This window comes from Natator depressus, chromosome 19 (assembly GCF_965152275.1).
Source record: "Natator depressus isolate rNatDep1 chromosome 19, rNatDep2.hap1, whole genome shotgun sequence".
In the NCBI taxonomy this organism is placed as follows: Eukaryota; Metazoa; Chordata; order Testudines; family Cheloniidae; genus Natator; species Natator depressus.
In genome coordinates this window covers 11,713,034-11,738,734 of record NC_134252.1, presented here as the reverse complement: position 1 = coordinate 11,738,734, position 25,701 = coordinate 11,713,034, and the positions used below count along the sequence as shown (strand labels likewise).

Genomic DNA, 25,701 nt, shown 5'->3' with positions numbered 1-25,701 from the left:
CAACACGCTCGGGTGGGGGTCGATGCGCTCTCTGGGAGCGGAAAATCACCAGTCCCTGCAATAACCTGCACGTTACCCGGCTTCTGCAAGCTGAGGCTCGGGTCAGTGACCTGGCATCTGAGCCCTGCAAAGCCCCGGTCCCCTTAGGACAGGCAGTAACTTTTAATTGTCTGTGTTTTTATAAAACAGCCGGCTGCAAATTCTGGCCGGCCGGGTAAAGGATCTTCCACGAAGAAAGGAGGGGGTTCGAGCTTTCTGTCTGAATGAGGAGAGAGAAAGGAAACAGTCATTTTTATTCTGGGGCTGGTTTAGTGATTTCCCCTCCCTTCCCCCCAAATGCGTTTTAGCAAAAATTCCAGCTTGATTTTTTTTTTTTTGAGACAGCCTCAGACTGGAAAGTGGGGGCCATTCACTGATCCTGCATGCTATGCCCTGTGTTAAATGGCTGGGCAATGCTAGGAGCAGCCTCCGACCGCTCCATCTACCCTCCATGTCTCAACTGCAGCTTGGTTTTTAAGCACCCCCCCTTAAAGCTGTGCAAGTGCAACATTTCTGCCCTCCCTTCCCTGCCAGCTGGGCTTCTCAGAAAGGACTTTGCAATGCTGAGAGTCAAGGGAGTGTCTTCAGCCCCAGAAAGGGGGGGCTGTTCCCTTGCCTCTCTGCCCCAGCAGCAGCAGCAAAAGAAAGTCATGCCTGTGATGAGCTCTGCAGACTTGGTGACTTCCAGCCTCAGCAGCCCTCAGATGCACTCCATCCCGGCCAGCTACTTCACGCAGCTGTACCCTCAGAGTGTGGCTACTGCCCCTGCACCCAGGGGCAGTTGTCTCTACGCTACCCCTCATGGACCTGAAATCAGAACCATCCGATCTGCCTCTGCAGGAAGGCTGCCGGTAAAGTGTCTGACCCTTGTGCTTTCCCCCTGTCTGTCTGCCCTTTTCAAACCCTCTGTGTGTTGGGTCTGGTGTCACTTGTATGTAGCAGAGTATGAACCCAGGCGAAATGTGTGATCCAATAATCTCTTCCTGGTGAGGTGCTCTGATGCTACTGTGATGGGTGACATTATTAAAACCAAACACTAGCTAGTGTATTGAGGGATTGGGATTTCTTTAATATGCAAAATGTTAATGGCTTGGTACTAGACCATAAGTCCCAGCACAGTGGCTCATGTATTTCTCAACTTCCCTTCAACTCCAGTTTACCCCACAGAAAGCTGCTGTCCTCTTCCTCTTTTCGGTTCTTGCAAGTAGCTATTACGGCCCATCAGAAACTCCAGCCCTGACATCCAAGGCCGTAGAAAATCTCTTGCATTAAGGAAATGAATCGTACCTCACACAGTTTCCTGCAGAGTGCCTTTTGCCATCTGTTCCCTAGGCTCTGACCCCAAATCAGCCCTGGCACAAGTGAGTGTCTTTCCATTGACTTCAGTGGAAGTTAGCTCGCTCAGGGTAGGGCCCTCGCTCTGTGGCTGGCGGGTGGAGCCCTGTACAGAACGCTGCTGAGTTGAACAGGGCTCTGCGGTGATAAGATCCGAGCCTAGGGTTGTAGTGGGGTGAAGTCCGTAACGGGGTGTAACTTTCTTTTGTGTGTGTGTGTGTGTGTGCGCGCGTGTGTTGGGAGACTAAATTTGAATAGGATTCCATATGAATAGCAGGGACGCCCTGAAATATTATAGCTTAGGAAATCTGTACGAGAGGGACTGCAAGGATTTGGACATTAGTGGACAAGAAAGACCCGTGGAGGGAGGAATGGCTGAGTTTCCTGGTGCCCTGCTACCGCACTGCTGTGCCAGGGTCAAAATCCGTCTAAAGGGCAAATCCAACCTTAGTAACTAGTGTTCGTCATCTATAGATCTTAAAGCACGTCGTAAGAGTGTGTGTAGAAATATTATTATTCCTGTTTCACAGAGGGAGAAACTGAGGCACAGAAAGGTGATGTGACTTGTTTGAAGTTGCACAGTCAGCAAAGCTAGGAATAAAACCCAGGCATCCTGATTCCAGTCCTTACTTGATCACATTGCCTCCAGGAGTCACATGGGGTTGTATAAATAAGGCCTAGAGAATCGTGTTTCCTCTCCATCATGGGGGAGGAAAGGGGTTACGGTTTACTTTTTTGAAGCATGTGACGCTGGCCTCTGTCAGTCAGGATATTGGACTATGGACCACTGGTCTAATGCGGTATGGCCTGTAGGAATTTAAAGTGCTCGTGCCCCCGATGATGAGTGGAGCTATATATGACAGCCCTGCCATCACAGGGATGTGTGGATTGCACTGTAAACCAGAAGTAGGGAAAGCTCTGGAGGAAGAGCAGTCATTGCTCAGGGCCAGATCCTAGAGGCGCTGAGTGTCTTTGGCCCTGGCTAACCTGGGATGAGTCAAGCGCGTTGAGTGGCTGTGGGATCCAGGCCCTCTGGCCCTGCTGGCTTATCATTCACTTCCTCTGGGAGCTGTGCTCCCCAGGCTCTGGCTCTGTGAAAGTGGAGCTCAGACGCTGGGTAGGGCAGGCAGTTTTAACCAGCTTTACCTCCCCTTCTGTAGGCCCCTGCCGAGTGTCTGTTGAAGGCCTCTGCCAGCCCTGCTAATTGGCAGAGAGGGCTGGCGTGTAACTGCTGCTCCTGAGGCAGGCCTGGGAGCGATTCCCTCTCTCCCTGCCTGTCTGTGTTCTCCCCCAGAGCTGGTGATGCCTCCCGACAGGCGTGGGCTCTGCCACGCTCCTCTCTGAGGGCAGCCTGCGAGCGTGTCTCTTGGTTTCCCTTTCTCTGCTTGATCCATAACGTTCCTGCTCTGCTGGGGCAGTGGGTGCTGATCTGGCTCAGGGTCCACTCTCTGCACAGCCCCCGTGCCTGCAGGCTGCAGCGGGCTCTGGTGGCACCTGTCTCGTCGTCTTCGCTGCGTGTGTCTGGCTGCGTTTATATTCTAAACACAGAGCTTAACGTGAAATGTATCCTCCCCAATGCCTGGTGTAGCTTCGAGGGCTGTTGTGTGCCGCGGGAGAGACCCATGCTGCTAAAACCCTTCCCCAGGCTGAAGGCAGACCGTAGCCTTCGCAGAGGTGGTTTTACAGCCACCCGCTAAGGGCCTGATCCTGCAACCTATGTGTGGGTCAACTGGGATTCATGCAGGTGCAGGGTCTACTCGCACCAAAGTGCGTGCATGGCAGTGGCCTAAAGAACAAATTTTCCTTTCAGAAACACCCCTCTTTCCCTGCCCCCCGGGTCACCTGAGGATTTTAAAGCTCTTTACCAACTCCTAGTGATGAAGACACACAATAGTCATGTAAGCCCTGGGCTGTTGTCCCTCTGTGACAGATGGGCAGGAGCCAGGGTACAGAGAGGGTAAGTGACTTGGCCTAGGTCATGTTGTGAATCGGTGGCAGAAGTGGGAAGCGACCCCTTAAGGCTGACTGGCTGCTCTGACCACTGGACTACACTGCCCCTTGTTAATCAAAGCATGCTTGGAGCCCATCGAAACATCACTTGTTGCCCCTGGATAATGAGTGATATAGCTGCCTTGCAGTGAAGTCACAGTGTTGTAAAAGAGAGAGATTGGGCCCTGGAATGGTCTAAGTAAGACTGTTCATGCTAAAGCCCTAAATCAGCTGTCATGCCCTCTCCCCACCCCCTGCCCTGCACACCTTGGTGCTGTAGATGGACTCCTTAGGAGGCTGTCTATTGTTTGGCATGGTGGAAGGTGCTGGCTTTCTAATGGCTAATACCTCTATTTTAGGGGAGAAACATCAGGCAATGAACTGGTGGGTGGACAATCCATGTGGAAATCTAAGCAGATCAGGAGGGTTTGATGCTCTGCATCCCTTGTGCATTTATCCCTCCCCTTGGTGGGGCCCCACTGTTCCCAAAGGTCTCTTGCTTTCCCCATCTGATGTTTTTTCCATGCTTTAACTCCCCCCTTCCTTGGGGTCACTGCCTTGCTGTGCAGCCACTCAGGCAAAGGCTAGGACAGGGCAGCCGGCAAGGTGGCTTCTTGGACTGGGTAGCTCCATCTGCAGTCCCATCCCTCGACCCCCACCCGGCCTGGGGAAGGGGGTGTCTCCTGGCTGTAGAAGGAGGAGGAGGAGGAGGAGGAGGAGGAGCAGAAAAGGCCTTCATGGGCTTTCTCCCTCACACTGACCCATGAGTGTCTCCAAAAGGGGCATTGGCCTTCGGGGCATCAGGCTGCCTGGCCAGTCCGCGCAGAATCCCCTCGCCTGCCTTCTCGTTCCTTGCGGCCGTGTCAGTTCCATGGGCCCCATCCTTGTGCGTGTGATGCCTGCACGCTCCATCCTGCTGTCACATGGGGTGCTGCTGCCGGGGTCCTGGCTAAAACGCCCCCTTTCGCAGGACCAGGTTCTAGTCCCCTCTACCTTGCTCCAGTCCCTGGGGAAATCCTGAATGCATCTCCCACATCCTGTTTCCGGCCAAACCCGAGGGTGCCATGCAGGGCAGCCAGCCCTTGGATTTTGTCTCCTGGTGGCAGCTCCGCAGCAAGAGGAGGAGCGCTGCTCCGGTGGCTGTGGTGCTAGCCTGCACCTTTGGAGGCTTTGGTTCAATCTCCTGCTCTGCCCCGGTGTCACTCTGGGCATATCACTCAAGGTATGGCTACATGTCAAGCTGGGGGTGCTGTTCCCAGCTCCAGGAGACCTGCTCATGCTAACCCTGATGGAGCCCGTGTGTTGCGAACAGTGTGCGAGCAGCTAGCTGCCCAGGGTGTGATCCTGTCGAAGGTGCTAGGCCCATACTCCACGCCGCTAGCCCTTCCGGCTGCTACACTACATTTCTAGCACGCTAGCTTGATCAGAGTCAGCCCAGGTATTTCTCCTTGGGCTGGGAATCACACCCCCAGCTTGAAGTGTAGACATTCCTTTAGTCTCGCTCCGCCTCTGTCACCCATGTGTAGCACCTGCTGTCCTTACAGGAGTTTGATGAGAGCATGTGGTGTCTGACTCCTCTTGCAACAATTTGCCTTTGAACTCCAAGATGAAGGCAGGCAAGCAGATTCGGAGATTTTTAGGATCAGTTGCATGGAATGGCCAAACTGGCTGGGTGGTGCTCTCTGGAACCTTTGAGCTCGATTCCTCTGCAGCACAAAGACTCTTAAGAAGATCAGGATATATTCTTTAAACAAATGCATCCGAGCCTCTCTGCATGTTTGTTTCACTGCTTTTTTTTTTTTTTTTTTTAACCATAATCCTTGTTTCACGTGTCCTTCCAGACCTGTGCATGATCATAATGGGATTCTTGTAGGTTTGGATGCATTGAACACTCTTTGTAAGTGACCTCAAAGGAATTACAGTGTAGCTTCCCTTCTGCCTATTAAAATTCTTATCTTGACTCTTCTCTGTGGCTTCCCCAATCTAGCGGCTTGTCCCAGGCTGCTCTTGAGATGGCTGGTTCAGAAGACTGGGAGTGCAGAGTCCATAGGAGAAGCTGTTTGGATTTGAACGTGAAATGCTGACCAACTTTTTTCTTTGTACAAAGGGCAATTGGTGTGGTGAGTGTGCGGGGTGGTGGGTAGGAGCACAGCCCTCTGGATTTCCTCCTATAAGGTTGATTGTGCTTTCTCCAATTGGCCAAGGGATTGGAACATGACCTGTTAAGTGCCACACCTGTAAATACCTATGAGGCAGGTAGTCTGGGCATAGGTATTCAGTTACCTATCTGAAGTGTTGGTCTGGATGCTTCCTGGGTCTTGTTACAGAGTGGGCTACTAAGGGGCAATGTGGAAGGCTTGCAAATTAATCAAAGGTGGTCTAGGGATTCCTGGTACTATTCGTGGCTTTGTGACCTAGGGCAAATCTCTTTTTATCTAGTCCTTGGTTTTCCCATCTTTAAAATGCTTAATTCTGTAGTGTTCATAACGTGCTGGGAGATCCTCCAGGTGCTGGAGATGGGCTGTTGTGTGGGAGATGGAGAGCCTCTTGTGTGTACTCTAGTCGCATCTCCAGCTTCACTAGCTTTGCCGAGCTCGGTGCATTGCAAAGAGCTGCTTCTGTTTGCCCGGCTGCTGGGTATGGCCAGCGTGTGTATTGCTTGACCAGTGTGTGATATCGTGGCCATGACTCCATACGCTGAATTCGGGAGGTGCAGAAAGGAGGTTCTCTCCCCACTGGCTTTACTTCTATGGCTGAACCCATTAGGGTCCCATCAGGGACTCTGGGTGGGTTGGTACCACCCATTCTGCAGGGCTGTATCGGGCCAGTGTGTCTCAAATTGTACGTCACCTGAGATACAAGGCGATACTACACACTGCATGTGGCCGACCTGTGGAACTTACTGCTTCAGGAGGAGGTCTTGAAATCAAGTATTGCAGCAGGATTTAGGGTGGTTGGTATGTCCAATCGGCAGGAATCCTACAGCTGCGCAGGCCCCAAGAGAGGGATAATGCAGTCTCATGCTTCTGGGTGTAAACTGATGGCTGGAGGGCTCAGGAGGGTATACCTCCTCCTCACTCAATATCCAGCAAGAGACAAACAGGCGGAGGGGCAGTCCTGTCCTGCTCTGTGGGATCGGACACTGGTGGGCTCAGGAGACCAGACCAGAAGAGCAGTGGTCTGATCTAGCTTTGCAGATCCTCTCTTTGCAAAGTGAAGATCAAAGGTCAGGAGGGAAAGCCCCGGCTTTGCCTAAACTAAGCTTATATAAAGGGAAAAGCCAGCACAGAGCTCTATTCCTTCTCTTCCAGCCTCCCTGGGCTAAGGGGCATCTGCACAGCTGCTGTGGCTAAAGACCCCTCTGCCTTGGCCTCCTTTAATCTTGTTAATTTCATTGGGCAGGGGACCCCCTTCTTGCCTGGCCCCTGGAGCCAGGCTCTGCGGCATGGCACGGAACTGGGTTTCTGACTGTGCAATGGGGCTAGGGGTGTCCTTGGGGGCAGGGGTTTGAATTTTCAGCTGGGAATTTTTTTCCCCTTGTTGCATGGAGGGAGAATTTTAAGCCCTGGCCCCTGGGGCTCCATCCCTTGGGCTTGAGCCAAGCTTTGCCCCTTGATGGGGTGGAGAGCGTAAAGCTGATTTTGCTTTGAGGACTTTAAATATGGCTGGGGTGAGTGGTGCCAGGCTCCCGGGCACTGCTCCAGGAAAGGCTCTGGCTTCTCTTCCAGGATGTGTCTATGACTCACGGGTGGGGCCAGAAGAGTGTGTGCGATTGCTGGAGAGTTGTGGTGAATGAGCACGGGGTGTGGGTGAACGTCTCGGGGAATGGGAAATCCCTACCATGCTATGCTAACCCAGATTTCTCAGCTGATCCGCTTTACCTGGGGCTGCCACAGATGCAGTCCTGGGCTACAATTCTGGGCAAGCTTCCACTGCACCCTAAACCCCCTTCCCCACCCTGCTGGAGCCGAGAGATGAAGGCAGGATCCTTGGCAGCTGGAGCCAGGACAGAGCAGCGAGTTTGAGTCACTTGTGCATGCAGCTGACTGCTAGTCTGTTGCTGCCCCAGGAGTGGAGTCTGGGAGGAAACTCTTCTGGGGGCCAGAGGCACTAGTTATGGATCTGGTCGCAGTGTGGAGGGAGGTTCACGGTACCTGTCAGGCCGGCATCCAAGCTGATCTACACCCAGAGCATCAGCTGTGCCCCACCCACAATGGGCAGAGCCTGCCTTGTCTGTGCAGAGCCCTGCTGTGCCCAGCCTCTGGGAGCAGCACCCGGCAGGGAGGGGGGCAACAAACTGCATAGCCCAGGCCAAACCAGAGACCGGGCAGCGAACCCCAGACCCTCGTGAGCTTGTGAAGACAGACAGGTGCAGCTAGCAACAGATGGGACCTCGTCCAACTGGGGCCTTTCGCCAGCACTCAGTTGTTGTCATTTACTGTCAGTTATTGCTGCCACCACGATCCTTCCTCTTGGGTCACGGCTGGATGCCCCGACTTTCCCTGCGAGCCTGGCAGTGCTGCTCCTGTCTGTCCTGCTCTGGCGGTTCTGATGGCCCCTCCTGAGTGGGCTGCCTCCCTCCCTTCTAGCCCTTGCTCCCTGGGGAGGGAGGATCTGGACTCGCATCTTACCTCTGGTGCAGGTGGATTTGTCTGGTCTTTCATTTCTTTGCAACTAACTCTCTCCCATCCACCATGAGCCCAGCTGCTGCTTTGCCCCTGGAGGAGAAATGCTGAACAAGGCCACTGAAGATGGCTTTTCTGCTGACCCCCCCGGGACTGGTGGGGGCGAGGCGGGGGGGGAGGGGGTGGAAGGCTGCAGCACACGGGGATTCCAGGAAGCGGCGGGGGAGGATTGGAGGAGGCGAGCTGGTCTTCCCCTTCATACACAGGCTCGCTGCCAGCTCTCCCTCCCTGGTGTGTGCGTGGAGGGTGTGTGCTCTGGTGCTGTGGGACTCTGTGATAACCCAGTGGCAGTGTTCCCACGCCCTGCGGTGCAAGGGTGTGGGGGGGTGAGGGCAGGCCTCTGAGCTGCCCAGACGGGCCTGGCAAGCCCAGCCCAGTGCTGTTGAGACGAAGCACCCCCAGAAATAAAGGGCAAAGGCGCCGGGGCTGCAGTGGGTGGGCCTAGGTGCGGCAGGCTCCCATCCACCTGTGTCCCATCCTGGCAGCAGCCTTCTAGCTGCTGCCTGCCAGGCTGTGATGTTCCCCTCCCTCAGCTGTGTGGGGCTCTGTGACCTGTAGTGATCCCCCCGCTGCTTAGCCACGGGCAGGTGGGGGTGCAGGGGAAGCTGGCAAGGAGCAGCCAGGCTGAGAGGAGTTGGAGGATGCAGGCTTCCTACGCTGGTTTCTCTTCAGAGCAGTGTGGCCTAGAGCACTGGACTGGGGTTCATGGGACCTGGCTTCTCTCCCCAGCTCTGCCACTGGCCTGCTGGGTGACCTTGGGCAAGTCATGTCATCAACCGGTGCCTCAGTTTCCCCATCTGTAAAATCGGGGAGAGCGACGCTGCCCTCCTTTTGTAAAGTGCTTGGAGATCTAGAGAAGAGCTGGGTATTATAATTATTAAATGCCCTCAGCAGAAATACAGGGGTGGCTTGAGGAAGTTTCCCCAGGCATCCTCTCCATCCCCCTTCTCCTCCCAAATTCCCGTGGCCTGGAAGCCAGGCTGCTGAGCAAAAGCAGTGTCCTGGGGCAGACGGGCTGGAGTCCTACAGGGCACAATGGGGCCCTTGGGCTTTTGTCTGCCCCGGAGCCCCAGCCTCACTGCTCCCCACCCCGTGTGCCGTGGCTGTGTAGGAGTATGAACTCTACCCTGCAGCTGGGTTGGCCAGCTGTTGTGTGGCTAATCCAGCCCCTGCTGGGGCGGGGAGACTGTGCCAGCTCTGGGCCAGGCCAGCAGCTGGCAGATCATCTGCCTTGGGCTTCCCTTTGTCCTTTCCCGCCATCTCCACAACCCCGGGGCCCCTCAAGCATCCCTCAGTTACCACACACTTGGCCTGGGGATGGCAGGGGATGACTGTCGCCCTCCGACCCCAACACAAGAGTTGGCAGGGAGGGTGTGACCCCGCCCCACATGCCGAATGGGAGGCACTGTAAACCCCACCCTGCTCCGACCGCCTGCCCCCAGCAGGGACTGCAAATCCGCCTCCTCTCTGTCCCATTCCCTGCTGTTCGGAAAGAAGCCATGTTCCCCGCATGCTCGCTCTCAGCATGGCAGGGTGGGGTGCACACGTGACCCAGAGACCTGGGAACTTGCTCACTAGCAGAGAAAGCATCTGCTCCTGTTCTTCCCGGACTGGAGCGCCTGCCTTTCGAAGCCTTTCAGGAGCTGGGCAATAGCTCCCAGCCCAGCTCTTATCTCCCAGTTCAGTTGCATCCTCGGACCTGGCGGACCCCAAATGCTCTGGGCATTGCAGTGTCTACTGGGGCGGGCTTCCCCCAGTGCTGAAATGCAGCCACTTCTGGGGTGGAATGTGACTGCTGTGTAACAGGGCTGGTCAGGCAGCAGAATGCAGGGAGGGGGGCTAAGGAGGAGGAACATCGTTCCTGGAGTGTGGATTTGGGCAGGGCCCCCTGGCCAAAGGATCTTTGCTGGTACCAAGTGCCTCAGCCAGAGGGTGGGCGCCCTTCCATCAATACAGCGCCCCCAACGGCGTTAGTTAGGCACAGTACTGCCATGGGAACAACTCCCCCCCCCGGCGCATCTCTGATACCACTTCGGCAGCAGCGAGATTGCCCTGGGCGTCTCCTTTCCATGTCTTAACCAGTCCCCATCCCTGCAAGATCTTTCTAGAGGCCAGGGTGCAGCACTGGTATATCACTAGAGAGATTTGTTTGTCCACGTGCCCTAGATGGGGCACGTTTGTGCGAGGGGAGCGACCAATCTCCTCCGTTCTCAGGAGCTCTCTTCATCCGCTGTAGCGCGGAGTCGCATCTGCCTTCAGCAGTTGCTTCACAGTGGCTCTTGTTTGGGGAGGATGCAGGTACACAGCCAGGAATGGGCCTGGCCCAAGACAAAGGGGTGCTAGGACAGTGCCTTGGGGAGCAGAAGTGGATTCTGAGCTCCTTCTCCCATCACATCTCATCTGGGAGCCTCTTTGCAGTGTGGCCGAGTGGCTAGAACCCTGGACTGGGATTTGAGAGTCCTTGGGTCTATTTCCAGCTCTGCCACTGGCCTGCTGTGTGACCTCGGGCAAGTCACATTTCCTGACCTGTGCCTCAGTTTCCCCATCTGTAAAATGGTGCTAGTGATACTGCCCTCCTTTGTAAAGTGCTTTGAGATCTGTTGATGAGCCATTCAAGATACGAGCGAGGAGTTACCATCTGAATGTACCCTGTGCTCTCCCCTTCCCAGTCATCCAGGCTGGCCACAGAACCACCTTTGCTCTCCCTTTCTTGGGCATAGGGGCGAGGCAGCGTCCCAGCCAGTCTTCTTAGCGCGAGGGGAGTATCTCTAGACAGGGAGGTAGGGAATTTAGCCCTTAAACATCTTGACCTTGAGACCATCTTGACCTCCCTGGCGTGGGCCCCTCCCCATATAACCTGGAAACCAGCTGCACAGCAGCATCCTAAACTCCCAAGCCTCGAACGTCCAGGGGAGGGCGTGGGGACCGTGATGCCATCAGTGCATTGGTAGCTCTGCAGTGGTGACGGCCTTTAAGGGGGCAACTTTGGGTATGCTGCTGTTAGTGAAGAGTAAGCACTGGACCAGCTCCCAAAATCCTCCTTCCCTACACCTTGGCACGGGGGGGCTGGCCCTGCTGGCTGCTGAGCCCCTCCCTGTCTGGCTGCTCCAGCCATGCACTGTCACGGCCACCTGGTGCTGGCCCTCACTAACTCATTTGTTGCCAACAGATGCCCTGTGGGGAGGGGGGGAAACCAAGAAGACCCTCCCCCACTGCTGTCTCTGGTTTCTGGGCCTAAATGCGGGGCAGCCTGGCACAGCAGACGTTTTTGTGATATTACTACTTTGGCAGGTGTTTCCCATGTGCCTCGGTTTAACCATTCGGCTGCCAGGGGCTTCTGTGGGTAGAGCTTGACTGGGGGGGGGGGGGTTAGGGTGAGACCGCGGAAGCAACGCCCACAGGAATGAAGGAGCGTCCCGGACCACCCGGCCTTCCACGCCGAGGGCTGGACCCCTTTCTTTCACTTGCCTTCTCTGTTCTAATGGCAGAGCTGCGTGGGCGTAGAACTGCTCCACCCGCCCCCCACAAAAAAAGACAGCCCTGCAAGACCCCTCGATGTGCAATTCCCCCCAGGGAGAGGGTGAACCACCCGGCACGGATGTTACGTGCTTAATGCATGACTAGGAGGCGCTCAGATCCGAGAGGCGTGACAGCGGTACAGGGACATAGAGAGAATAGACTGGCCTGAGAGCAGCCAGTGCAGAAAAGAGGGGATGGGCATTCACAGGGTGAGGATTGCTGCCAGCTTGCTCTGATTCTGGGGGATCCCTCCTCCCATGGCTTTCTGATCGGCTGCTCCAACGCTCCTGTGATAGGGTTCTGTTAACCACTCAGTTGCTCTGTCTGGGGATGGGGACCTTCCCCCAGTGTGGGCTTGATCCAGCAGACTTCATGTGCCCGTGACTCCCTCTACTCATCTCTATTTCTGCTCCTTGTCTGGCGCCAGCCTCTTTCATGAGTCCATCCCACCGTCTTGCCCCTGCTGGTTCAAGAGCCGTCTCCTCCGCAGCTCCTGCCCCCTGGAGCAGCCCCTCCCCCAGACCTCTCCTGTCACTTCTCAGGTCTTGTCTCTCCGGCACGGCTTCACTTCCCTCTCCCTTGGCATCTATCTGAGCTGGGCTGAACCTTCAGTGTTTCCGGCCGGGCTTGGCTACCAATTTCCGGATCCGAACTTGCCACTGGATGTTTTCGTTACCGAGCCAAAACTTGAACGGAGGGTTGTGTGCCAGCTCAGATGAGGCGGGGACGTTTCGCTGACAGCTGATGTCAGCGTGGTCCAACCCTAGCTCAGCTTCGACACCCTCCCCTGAGCCTAAGGCTAGTCACGATCCAGATCCAAGGACTCCTCGCTTGGTCCGTCTCTAGTTGTTTCTCTCTGTAGAGTTTTGGGGGAGGGGAAAAGATGCACCGTGTATGGAAGATGCTGCTCTGGAAGCAATAGCTCCTGGAGAATAAAGAACCCAGCAAAGCTTTGCTCAAAGCCCGAAGCTGGGATTTCACCTATTGCAGGTGTGCGTGATCGCTAAGAGATGGAGAGGGGAGAGGAGTGTGTGTGTTTGGGGGGTGATGGCCGGAGGATGGGGTAGGGTGTTGTCTGTCTCTGGCTTCTTACATTCCCCTGTGGCCGTTCCTGGTGGGAGCAGAGCTGGTGTGTGATTCCAGATATGACTGAGCAGAGTTGGGGTGATCTCGGGCAAGGCATTTCACAGCATGGTGCTGGAAGTGGCCCTCCCCCAAGGCCCAAGAGACACAGTGGGACTCTCCCGGTTGGGTTGCCCCTGGCTAGCCTGTGGGCTCGGAGGCTCACGGATGGTGAGGCTGTCTCTGAGAGCCGGGTCCCAAGGACCAGGGCTCCTGGCGATGAATGGGGAGCTGGTGGAGTCGCTGGAAGGCTAGTGTGACGTGCTCCTGTCAACCTCTCTAGCTTCAGGTTTCAGAGTAGCAGCCGTGTTAGTCTGTATCCGCAAAAAGAAAAGGAGGACTTGTGGCACCTTAGAGACTAACAAATTTATTTGAGCATAAGCGTCCAATGAAGTGACCTGTAGCTCATGAAAGCTCATGCTCAAATAAATTTGTTAGTCTCTAAGGTGCCACACGTCCTCCTTTTCTCTAGCTTTAGCATGCTGGGTGTGTTGTAGCATCGTTGCAGGGACCAGCCGGGGGGGATGAAGGTGTGGATGGCGGATCACAGCGTCCGGTCCCCTTGACAGCTGGCCGCGCGGGAGCCCTGCCCACCAACACTATCTGCTGCCTTGATTGCATGGTGTCAGTAGCCTGGCAAGTGCTAGCCCGGCCCTGGCCTTCCATAGGTTCAGACTGTGCCAGCTGCTCTCTGGGCATCAGGGGGAGGGAGCTCTCCTCCTCTTCCTCCTTTCTGGCTTGGTGCAATGCCCGGTAATACAGCTCCAAGGGTCTGCAACCCGGCCTGGAGGAGCCGGTGCCAAAAGGGAAGCACTTGTGGGAATGGCAGGCAGCGCCTGGGCCAGCCTCCAGTGCCGCTCAGGAAGTGGGCAGGAAGCGACCTGGCAGCTGCTGGGAGCCGGCCGCCCGGCCTTGCCACGTGCTGCTTCCCCTTCCCAACCCGCCGGGGGTCGCTCGCCCCTTCTGTTGTGCAATGGAAAGGGCTCAGGGCCGGCCTTTTTCCAGGGCTGCCCCCAAGCTCCTCATGGGACGGGGCAATGCCCCCTGCCGAGCCCCTCTGCCCCCACCCAGGGCTGAGCTGCAGCTGGTTCCCAGAATCTGCTGTTGTAACCGGACATGTCTCACGCAAGTGCTTTCCTGTGGCTGGGGGCTCTGATGGCGCGCTTGGTGCCAGGGAAAGGCCTCCGGGCACAGAGCAGCGGCAGGGCTCAGATCCATGCACGCGGCCCCGCGGCCCTGCCCTGGGGGTTGAGCGCTAGGGACCGGGCTCCGTCGGTTCTCTGCCGCCCTGCGTCTGCCAGCAGCGGGGCCCGGTCGTGATGGAGGTTCGGTGACACGGACGCCTGGGCGTCAGCGTGTGGGACTGTGACCCAGCAGCGAATGCCCCAAAGGCCGCGGAGCAACCGTCCCTGGTAACTCCCTGCGGCTGCTCCCAGAGGGCCACCTGTGCTGGGTTTGTACCAGGGCCCCAAACAGCGCCAGGCTTTGCCCAGCTCTGAGCCTGGTGGTGAGCTCCTGGTTCATGGGGTGGGGGGTTGGGGCTGGCTCAGCACAGCTCCCCCTACTGGTGCCATCACCGCAGGGCTGGAGGCTGCTAACTGCGTGTGTTGGGTTAAGCAGGGGGTCCAGGGCGGGGTCTGGGCTGGCGTTGCCAGAAGAGCATTAATATACAATCTGGACTCCTGTTCCTGGGGCTGGATCCTGTTGTGTTGAAAGGGTCTGTTCTAATCAGCCCCCTCTCTGGGAGTGGGGGTGAAGCAAGGCTGGGCCGTCTCCTTCCAAGGTACATGTGCCCCTCCAGGCTTCTGCACTGGCAGCCGGCTTAATGTCCCTACCGATTTGGCCTCAAAGGCAGCTCCAGCTCCCCGTTTCCCTGCCGCCTGTGCCAAGGACCTGTCAGGATCAGGCCCCTGTTGCTCATCTTGCCCTCTGCAGAGCAGCTGGGCCATGATGGAGTTCGTGGTGGGAGGGGGAAGGGAACTGCAGGGATCTGACCTGGTGGGGTAACCGCTTCCTGGGGATTTGAGGCCCCCCTGTGCACCCCCCCTCCCCCCCCCGGTGCTGCTGTGCTGATGCAATCCCCTGCTGTAGACTGGGCCCAAGCTCTGGTTACGATTTCGTTTATGTGCCTTACAGTAGCGCCAGCCAAGATCAGGGTCTCGTTGGGCTAGGAGCTGTACAAAGGCTCCCTGCCCCAGAGAGCTTACGGTCCTAGATGCCGAGGCCAGAAGGGTCTAGTGTGATCAAAGGGCGGTTGATAAGACGGTTGTGGGTGCTGCGTGGGCCTCCAGCGGGCAAACTGGGGTCGTGGGTGCTGTTGGTGGTGGTCAGTCTCTTGAAGTAACTGCACAATTCTCTCTCCTGCCCATCAGGCCAAAAGGAAGCTGGATCTGGAAGGGACCGGCCAGCCGGGCATCCCAGAATTCCGGACGCCCAAGGGGAAGAGCAGGACAGTCACTCGAATCCCCAGCCCCAAGAGTAAGCGGTGCTGAGCTGGCGGAATGTGAGGGAGGGGAGATGTATGCCTGGGTGGGGGGGCTCCCATGCAAAGGACCTGCATTGCCACACGGCTCTTCTGTCCGGAGCAGCTGGGTCCTGGAGACGTTTGTCACCATGAAAGTGACGCGGGGATATTCCATACAGGGGTGGGGGAAGCCAGCCCTGTCGGGGTGGGGCTGCCATGTGGCCTTCAGGCAGCAGTTCCAACATCTGTTGTAGTTAGGAGCAGCCTGTGACATCCTCCTGTGGGGAAGGACAGGCCTGGAGCGAACAGGCATCCATGAGCATCTGCTTCCAGTATACCCCCACCCGGCTGAGTGCTGCCATAAATATAGGAGCACCTGTAACTGACCCTGCTTGGGCCCGCTGTGGGGTTTGAATCCAGGTCCCTCCACACTGAAAGCACGAGTCTCTGCTGCTTGAGCTAAAGGGGAGGGACCCAGCCTCCCTCTGCGCTAGGCTGTTGAAACCCATTGCAGGCTGCGCTCACGGCAGCCCCCATGGGTGGGGCCCTGCGTGCTTCTAGCCAGCAGCTGTTGAATCAGCCTGGCCCATTCTCTGGGCGGCATCGTGACTTTTCTCAGCTCCTCTCCCCGGCTCAGCCAACCTGACCCGTCTCCTCTCTCCCCGCCCACGACAGCCCCCAAGTCGCCTGGGGAGAAGACACGGTACGACACCTCCCTGGGGCTGCTGACCAAGAAATTCATCCACCTGCTGAGCGAGTCGGAGGACGGGGTGCTGGACCTGAACCGGGCGGCCGAGGTGCTGGAGGTGCAGAAGCGCCGGATCTATGACATCACCAACGTGCTGGAAGGGATTCAGCTCATCCGGAAGAAATCCAAGAACAACATCCAGTGGATGTAAGGGGCTCTGTGCAGAGGAGACAGTGCGGGCAGAGATCTGGGCTCCCAGCAGGGCTCCAGGGCTGGAATCAGTTATGCTGGGACCGTCCGCTCTAAAGGGCCTTGTTTGTTCAAGTGCAGAGTCTTGTCTGGGGGGCGGGGGGGGGGGGAGTGACCTTCCCTGTGTCTATTCTGGGGGGTTGCACAGATCTGGGTCTTTGTCCCCAAGCCAGCACAAGAAGGAGCACAAGTTAGGATCCAGGGTCAAACATGATGCCAACTAGGCTGGTTTCTAACATGGTTTGGCCCGTGATTCTGGATGGGAAGGGCCCCCATGAGAACAGAATTTAAACCCAGCACCGTAGGTGAGGCCAGAACGTAGCTCTTCCAGTGATGTGGCATTTAAGCTGTCTGGCTGAACAGTCCTGAAATAGCTTGTCAGCCCTGCTCCCACCCCAGCCTGGATCAGGCAGTAGGACAGAGCAGAGTTTGGACTCTTATCACACATTAAGCACAATGGTCTTGTTCTCTCCCCACACACACTACCACAAGAGAGAATACAGTGAATACTTTTACATGATCCACAAGATCACACTGAGGTCAACAGCTCAGCAGGATCCAATGCCCCCGGCTGTTACAAACCCTGATGCTTCACGGCATAAGCAAAGCACTGACTGCCTGGGGTTAGGAGACACTTCTTCTATGGCAGGCCGCTCTGTAATTTTCCACCGTCGGAGTCTTGCACCGTGCTCTGCTGCGTCAGCTGCTAGCTGTTGTCAGAGACGTGTGGTGAGCGGGCAGGAGTACGGGATCTGATCCAATGGAGAGTCCTGTGTTCCCAGCCTCGCTGGCAGAGAGGGGGGTACATGTGCCAGGTTATTTTACGATGGAATGAACACACTTGGAGGCAGCTGTCACCGAATCCAGTTTGCAGAGAGCGGCCCAAGGCCCCCGAGCATGGCTCTGTCTTTGAACGGTTTTAAAATCCTGGCTCTGGGGGCTCTGCTTTCCGGCCGATCTCGGGCTCTGCTTGTTTCTTTTCACAGAGCTGTTTATCTGCAAGTGTTTACGATGCTGCTTCGCAGAGCGCTCGGAGCTGCGCGTCTTGTGAAAGCGACATGCTCCCTCACAGGAGACCTTGCGCTGTCCCTGCTGAGGCGGATGACGCTCCCCTCCCTCCCCCGCAGTGCGCTGCTTTCCACTGATCCTCAGTGACCGGCTCTGCTTGTCTTCCCAGGGGCACAGGAATTTTCGAGGACACCTCTGTGACGGTGAAGCATCAGTCCCTGCGCCAAGAGCTGGCGGAGCTGGCCAAGATCGAGAGAACTTTGGACGAGCGCATCCAGGACTGCACCCTCCAGCTGAAGCACCTGACAGAGGACGAGACTAACCAGAGATATCCTTCATGGGGAGGCAAAGGGTTATGGAGAAAGGGGGTTGGGGCGGGGGGAGTCTCTGAATCACGAGCAAACCCAGTCTGAAAATGACCTTCAGAGGGATATTGGGTCTGAGGGAGTATCTAGGGTGAGGGCTGAGTAGCCCGGAGGGAGGAGCCTGGGAGCAGCCCAACCTGGGGAAGAGACTTGGGCTGAACTTCTGCCTCTTTGTGGATAAAACCGCCGCTGAGTTTTGACTGGTCAACATGTGGGCTCTGTTTGAGCCGTCTGGGGAAAGCGCCTGCTCCCGGTGGGCCTTGCCTTCCTGTCTGAGCACAGTTTGGCTTGGATTTCCTCTCCTCTCCTCTGCCAGTGAGCCCCACGGCTTGGGTTCTGCAGCCAAGAAAGCTTTACCTCCAGCAGCTGTCTTATCCAGGGCCTTTCCCAGCTGTGCTGCCCATGTGGGAGGGACGGGGGATGGAGCAGACGTGGAGATGGCCGCATGCCAATCCTCACAGGCCCAGGGCTCTGGGGTCGGTTCAGTAACAAACAGGGAGCCAGCGGCATTCTTGGAGCCATGGGATGATGGCCTGGCACCAGCCTGTGGACTCGGGCAGGGGCGTTCAGCTCCGTATACCACAATGCCTTGCTGCCTGCCCTGGGGGGAGTGGAAGTGGTAAGTGTGGTGGCCAAGGCCTTGTGGTGGGGAGAGGCAGGTCCCTGTGTCCCTCTCAGGACAGAAGAAGAGGTTTTTAATCTGTGCCTGGCAGGGAGGATACCTTCATGGGCTGGGGTGGGAACCCGGCTGGTTTTGGGGGAAGATAGGAGCTGGGGAGGGTCCGGCACATGAGATCTGCAGAGAACCAACTCTGTTGTCATTTGTGGGCTGAGAAGATTCAGTCTGTGGCTGGTATTTCCTTAATTCCACCCCCCCACATTAGCATATGTCACCTACCAGGACATCCGCTCCATCAGCAACTTCCAGGAGCAGACGGTGATAGCGGTCAAGGCCCCCCCGGAAACCAAGTTGGAGGTGCCGGACTTCAATGAGGTGAGTGCGCCGGAGGAGGGCTCTGCGTGCAGGGAAAACCCATCCTTCTGGGCCACAGCGGAGACCCCAGTTGAGCTCCAGATCCCGTTGTGTGAGCCTACATAGACAGGAAGGGCAACTATCCCCATTTTACAGATGGGCAAACTGAGGCCTAGAGAGATGCAGTGACTTCCCCGAGATCACACAGGAAATCAGTGGCTGGGTGTTGACCCCAGGTCTCCTGAGTCTCACCCTGGTGCCTTAGCTCCAGGACCATTGAATTCTAAGCATGTCCAGTGGGGCTAGGGACACCACCTGAGGAGCCAACCTTGGCTCAGCTGCCCCTTAGCATAGGTGCCCAGACGGGCTAGAAGTGGCTGCTTGGCAGGGAGAACATCAGAACGGCCACACTGGGTCAGACCAACGGTTCATCTAGCCCAGTGTCCTGTCTTCCGACAGTGGCCAGTGCCAGGTGCCCCAGAGGGAATGAACAGGTAATCATCAAATGATCCATTCTTTGTTGCCCATTCCCAGCTTCTGGCAAACAGAGGTTGGGGACACCATCCCTGCCCATCAATAGCCATTGATGGACCTATCCTCCATGAATTTATCTAGTTCTTTTTTGAACCCTGTTATAGTCTTGGCCTTCACAACCTCCTCTGGCAAGGAGTTCCACAGATTGACTTTGTGTTGTGTGAAGAAATACTTCCTTTTGTTTGTTTTAAACCTGCTGCCTATTAATTTCATTTGGTGACCCCTACTTCTTGTGTAATGACAAGGAATAATTAACACTTCCTTATTTACTTTCTCCACACCAGTCATGGTTTTATAGACCTCTATCATATCCCCCCTTAGTTGTCTCTTTTCCAAGCTGAAAAGTCCCAGTCTTATTAATCTCTCCTCATATGGCAGCTGTTCCATACCCCTAATAGTTTTTGTTGCCCTTTTCTGAATGTTTTCCAAGTCCAATATATCTTTTTTGAGATGGGGCAACCACATCTGCATGCAGTATTCCAGATGTGGGCGTACCATGGATTTGTATAGAGGCAATATGATCTTTTCTGTCCTATTATCTCTCCCTTTCTTAATGATTCCCAACATTCTGTTTGCTTTTTTGACTGTTGCTGTCCATTGAGTGGATATTTACAAAGAACTATCCACAGTGACTCCAAGATCTCCTTCTTGAGTGGTGACAGTTAATTCAGACCCCATCATTTTACATGTATAGTTGGGATTCTGTTTTCCAAAGTGCATTACTTTGCATTATCAACACTGAATTTCATTTGCCATTTTGTTGCCCAGTCACCCAATTTTGTGAGATCCTTTTGTAGCTCTTCGCAGTCTGCCTGGGACTTAACTATCTTGAGTAGTTTTGTATCGTGCAAATTTTGCCACCTCACTGTTTACCCCTTTTTCCAGATCATTTATGAATATATTGAATAGGACTGGGCCCAGTATAGACCCCTGGGGGACACCACTATTTACCTCTCTCCGTTCTGAAAACTGGCCATTTATTCCTACCCTTCGTTTCCTATCTTTTAACCAGTTACCAATCCATGAGAGGACTTTCCCTCTTATCCTATGACAGCTTTCTTTGCTTAAGAGCCTTTGGTGAGGGACCTCGTCAAAGGCTTTCTGAAAATCTAAGTACACTGTATCCACTGGATCCCCCTTGTCCACATGTTTGTTGACTCCCTCAAAGAATTCTAGTAGATTGGCGAGGCATGATTTCCCTTTACAAAAACCATGTTGACTCTTCCCCAACAAATTTTGTTCATCTATATGTTTGACAATTTTGTTCTTTACTATAGTTTCAATCAGTTTGCCTGGTACTGAAGTCAGGCTTACTGGCCTGTAATTGCTGGGGTCTCCTCTGGAGCCCTTTTTAAAAATTGGCATCACATTAGCTATCCTCCAGTCATTTGGTACAGAAGCTGATTTAAATGGTAGGTTACAGACTACAGAGCTCTGCAGTTTCACATTTGAGTTTCTTCAGAACTCTTGGGTGAATTCCACTGTTCCTGGTGACTTATTACTGTTGAGTTTATCAATTTGTTCCCAAACCTCCTCTAACGACACCTCAATTTGGGACAGTTCCTCAGATTTGTCACCTAAAAAGAATAGTTCAGGTTTGGGAATCTCCCTCACATCCTCAGCCGTGAAGACCAATGCAAGGAATTCATTTAGTTTCTCTGCAATGGCCTTATCGTCCTTGATTGCTCCTTTAGCATCTCGATCGTCCAGTGGCCCCACTGGTGGTTTAGCAGGCTTCCTGCCTCTGATGCACTTAAACATTTTTTTGCTCTTACTTTTTGAGTCTTTGGCTAGCTGTTCTTCAAATTCTTTTTTGGCCTTCCTAATTATATTTTTACCCTTCATTTGCCAGAGTTTATACTCCTTTCTATTTTCCTCACTAGGATTTAACGTCCACTTTTTAAAGGATCCCTTTTTGCCTCTCACTGCTTCTTTTACTTTGTTGTTCAGCCACGGTGGCTCTCTTTTGGTTCTCTTACTATGTCTTTTTAATTTGGGGTATACATTTAACTTGAGCCTCTATTATGGTGTCTTTAAAAAGTTTCCATGCAGCTTGCAGGGATTTCATTTTGTGTGTGTGTGTGGGGGGGGGGGGGGGGCGGAGGGTAAGAAAACCTGGATTTGTGCTGGAAATGGCCCAACTTGATTATCATACACATTGTAAGGAGAGTGATCACTTTAGATAAGCTATTACCAGCAGGAGAGTGGGGTGGGAGGAGGTATTGTTTCATGGTCTCTGTGTATATAATGTCTTCTGCAGTTTCCACAGTATGCATCCGATGAAGTGAGCTGTAGCTCACGAAAGCTTATGCTCAAATAAATGGGTTAGTCTCTAAGGTGCCACAAGTCCTCCTTTTCTTTTTGCGAATACAGACTAACACGGCTGTTACTCTGAAACCTGTCATTTTTTGTGCTGTACCTTTTAATTTCTGTTTACACAAAAATGAAGAGGTTAGTTAGTCTCCCTTTCTGAAATTAAATGCTACAGTGTTGGGCTACTGCGGTGTTTTCCCCGCCACAGGGATGTTAAATTTAATTATATTATGGTCACTGTTACCAAGCGGTCCAGCTATATACACCTCTTGGACCTGATCCTGGGCTCCATTTAGGACTAAATCAAGAATGGCCTCTCCTCTTGTGGGTTCCAGGACTAGCTGCTTCAAGAAGCAGTCATTTAAGGCGTCAAGAAACTTTATCTCTTCATCCCGTCCCTGAGGTGACTTTAGGGCTCACGGGATGGGGCTGGGCCCCTGGCTGGGAGCTCTGTTTCCCGTGCACTTGTCTTTGCTTCTCCTCCACCCATCTTGAGGGCAAGGCCCTGCTGCGTGAGGCTTCCCCACAGAGTCATCTCTGCTGCAGGGGGGCTGGTAAGCCCCCTCTGCTGGCCAAGCTGCTGCTCTGTGCAGGGAGGGATGGGAGAGGGGATCCCCTGTGTGATGGATCCTGCTGGACTAGTCCCCGCTGACTCCTCCCCTCTCCGGGCAGGAGAACGTGCAGCTCCACCTGAAGAGCACCAACGGCCCCATCGAGGTGTACCTGTGCCCCGAGGAGATCCTGGAGGACAGCCCTGCCAAGGAGAGCAGCTTCCCCACCCCCTCCCTTCAGGACAGCAGCGATGGCACCGACCCCTCCCCAGGGAAAGGTAACGCCCAGCTGGGGCTGCAGCGATCTCTGGCCAGGCCTGGCCTCTCCTTCCCCCAGTCTGATGCTGTCGTGTTTAACTTTCTCTTTCGTGGCAGCCACTGAGCTCTCGCCAGGTGGCTGCCATGCCTGCCTATGGCTCTGTGCCAAGATCCAGCCCTCAAAGCCTCCAGGTCTGCTAATTGCCAAGTGGCCTTTGGTAAGGCCCTGCTTCCCTTATGGCATCCTGGAACCCCGGCCCGCCCTCTCCCAGTTGCACAGACTGGGAGTGAGGGGCATTAGCAAAGCAGGGCAGGGTCTGAGGGCTGGAATTGCACGGGGGCTGAGGGTTGGGATGGAGGGGCATTGGCAGAGCTGTGGGTAGGGTGAGGATCCCCAGGCTGGAACAGCGGGAGATGATAATGAGCTAGAGGCTGGGTTTCAGGGGCATCGATAGGGCCGGGTGGTAGAATCCTACCCACTGTCTGCTCTCACCAGGCTCCTCCCATGCCGCTGGTGAATGAGGGGGCTTGTGGGGCACCTGGCCCACGGTGCAAGGAGGTGCCGGGGGGTCTGCTGGCCCGGGGCAGGCTGCACTCCCCAAGCTCGTTCCAAGCTCTCCCTTCCGTCTTTCCGATTTCCCCAGCTGAGCCCCTGATGGAAGTGGAGGATGGACTCCTGGACATGCCCCATCACCTGCTGCAGCAGACGGAGGACCAGCTGCCCTATGGTGACCCTGCCCCCTTCGTCAGCTTCTCCCCGCCCCTCGACCAGGACGACTACCTGTGGGGGCTGGAGGGGGGCGAGGGAGTGAGCGACCTCTTTGAGGCCTATGACCTTGGTGACCTACTGAAGAACTGAGCCGGCGAGGGGGCCCCTCTCCCTCCTTGCTATGGTGCTAACGGCCTTGCTGGAGTCCGGGGCTCTGACTTGAAGCGTGGACTCCGAGCCCCTGCCCTCCCGGCCACCAGAGCAGGGGCATGGAGAGCTCCTGTGGGGCAGGGCTTCCTCCTGCTCCTCCCCACCCATGTGTGATCTCCACAGCTCCTCCTCCACTCTTCCTTGCTGCTGGGGCCAGCACAGACTGGGCGTAGCAGTCTGTGCAATGCAAGACCCTAGAGGGCAACCTGGGGAAGAGTCTCCCACCACGTGCCCTAAGAACCTACTGCAGGAATGGAGCACCTTTGCCCGTTTATCTTTTTCCCTGCCCCACACACACGCCGGTAACACGTTCCTGGCCTGTCCAGGGATGCTGGGGCTGGGCAAGGAACCCCTGGGAAACTGGGTCTCTGTCATGGAGAGCAAATCTTCTCATCCTGCCCCCGAAGCGACCCATCTGCAGAACACACAGGGCGGCTATGTCTGGGGGGCGGAGGGGGAGTGGAACGCTCTGTGGTCTGCCAGGGGATTTGCGTGGCGGGGCAAGAGATCCCGTTCCCTGAAATCTGGGCAGGGTGGGGGACGCGTGCGCTTGTGTGAATGAAGAAATCCTTCAGCTCCTGCAGCTGCTTGGGGGCCCCGAAGGGATCTGTGACGGCAGCGCAGCTGCGGGACACTTGTCTGTTTCGCTCTGCCGAGCCCGGGCAGCCCCTTTGGATCTGACCCAGATGGGTCTTGCTTCCCCCTCCCTGAATGTTTTGCTTGGAGCGTACGGGGTCCGAGCCAACCCAGAAACGCCGAGTGAAACCTGGTTTGTAATTGCAGCCATCAGGTGGCTTTTGATGTGAACAGTCAGCTGAGAATGCCTCCTTAGGGCCATGGCCTCTAGGGGGACTTACCAGGGACCTGCTCTGACATCTTGTAATGAAACTTGAAACAAAGCGAGTCCAGGGTGGAGGGTGTGGTGAGACAGGGACTCGCCTGCCCACTCACCTGTGATGGGAGGGATTCCAATTGCATCTCCTCCTTCCCCTTCGACTGACCCTAGGCCCCACCCTCTCCCCTCCGTCCTCTCACTGAAATGCCTGGCTGCCTTCGCTCTCAGTGGGTCACTTGGATCTGCTCCATCTAGACTGGTACCAAGCGACCTGCTCCGTTGCAGGCTGCTGTGAGGGTCACATGTATCCAGTAAATGGGCTGTTGTTCCCATGTGAGCCCCTGAGTCCAGGGTTACCCCAGATCCTTCCCGATTGGATCAGCCCTTCTCTAAATTCATTGTTGGCTTAGCGTGGGATCCGTTTCATAGAGTGGGAGGAGCCCCAAGTGCCACAAGCTGGGCTGGGTCCCCTAGGAGACCAACTGCCCCTACCCCTTCTCCTTCCATGGTAGATTCTGGGAACAGGGTGGATTAAATTTGGGATTGCCGAGGTAGCGTAAGAGAGGTCTGAATGACCCGTGCACATGCTCTGTGCCTTGTAAAAACCAGGCCGTTAACCTCCACTGTGTGTCCTGTGAGGCGGGACTAATACCCGCATCCATGTCGTGCTTTGGGATCCTCAGGGACAGGGTCTCAGTGGCGAGATCTGGACCATTATCCAAGCCCCCTGAAACAGAATGGCGTTTGGCTTCCAGGATGTGCCAGGGGCTTGCAGACCACTCTGGTTCACCAAGGTCCTGGTGCTGGTTGCTTATTGACTTGCTGCTTTCTGATTGGCCGAAGCATGACATGCACCAAGCCAATCAGAGACCAATCATCTGCACACCATGAAACACACACCTGATCAGCTGCAATTTAAACTTAAATCTGCTAGTGGGGCATTTAGTGTGAAAATGGTCAAATATGGGGGCCAAGCGCTGTGTGCCTACACGAATATTTATGCAGCTCATTGTGGCTTGATTTTTTTTATTTGAGGTGTTGAGCGTGCACCGCTCCCTCTTTAAAATCAAGCCACTCAGAGGTGCCTAACAATGTGGATTTGGGTGGCAAACCTGAGCTACCGGAGTTCAGAAATTTTGATCTAATCTTACTTTATTTTCACTCATTGCCAGATTTTGAGAATCTCACTAGGTGCTTCTCTGCATTTTTAGGGACCTAAATTCCTCTGAAAATTTGGCCTATAATAATGAGTGGCTCCACCATGTCGCAACCTTGTTAGCCACAGATTCCATTGTCAGTAGTTTTTTTGCAAAATTCCAGAGGGGAAGGGGAAGGTAGCTTTTTATTTCACTCTGTCCAAAATTCATCCCTCCAGAAAGGCTGGATTGGATTTCCAGGTTTTCAATATTTGCACAATAGCTACTGGTTCACGGGTGGGGAATTTTGTCATGGGACATCCCATTAAATTCTGTCTTAAAAATGGAAACAAGCACGTTTTCTTAACCCCTTCCTGAATGCAGCTTCTCCCTGCCTGGGGAGAATGCCAGACGGAGCCTGCAATGGATGCTGGGTGGGTCGCATCCCATTCATATCTGCCCAGTGGCTCTCCCTGCAGGACTGGGGCCTGAGGTATTGTAGCCAAAATGTCCACTGAAGCTAACATTAAACACTTGATTGGCTTTTAATCTAGCAAAGGGGTTTAATGCTGCCCGGATACTATGGTGATGGGTGGCACCTTCCACATAAAATTAATAGCTAAGTCCTCATGGAGTCTCTGACACATCTCCCTGTTTGGGGGTAAAACCTCTGCTTGGGGGAAGGGTTTTGATTTTGTTAATTTGCCCCCCTTTGTGTG

The 25,701-nt window shown here is 55.0% G+C and overlaps 1 protein-coding gene across 1 annotated transcript; it reads left to right on the top strand.

Annotated features, from left to right (window-relative positions):
• The first annotated feature begins 21 nt into the window (after positions 1-21).
• E2F2 (E2F transcription factor 2) lies at positions 22-25,171 on the top strand. The gene is made up of 7 exons (XM_074934275.1): positions 22-890; positions 15,062-15,167; positions 15,829-16,048; positions 17,268-17,428; positions 18,345-18,457; positions 21,956-22,112; positions 22,737-25,171. The coding sequence occupies exons 1-7, from the start codon at positions 423-425 to the stop codon at positions 22,949-22,951; spliced, it is 1,440 nt and encodes a 479-aa protein (XP_074790376.1). The 5' UTR covers positions 22-422; the 3' UTR covers positions 22,952-25,171.
• The last annotated feature ends 530 nt before the right edge of the window (positions 25,172-25,701 follow it).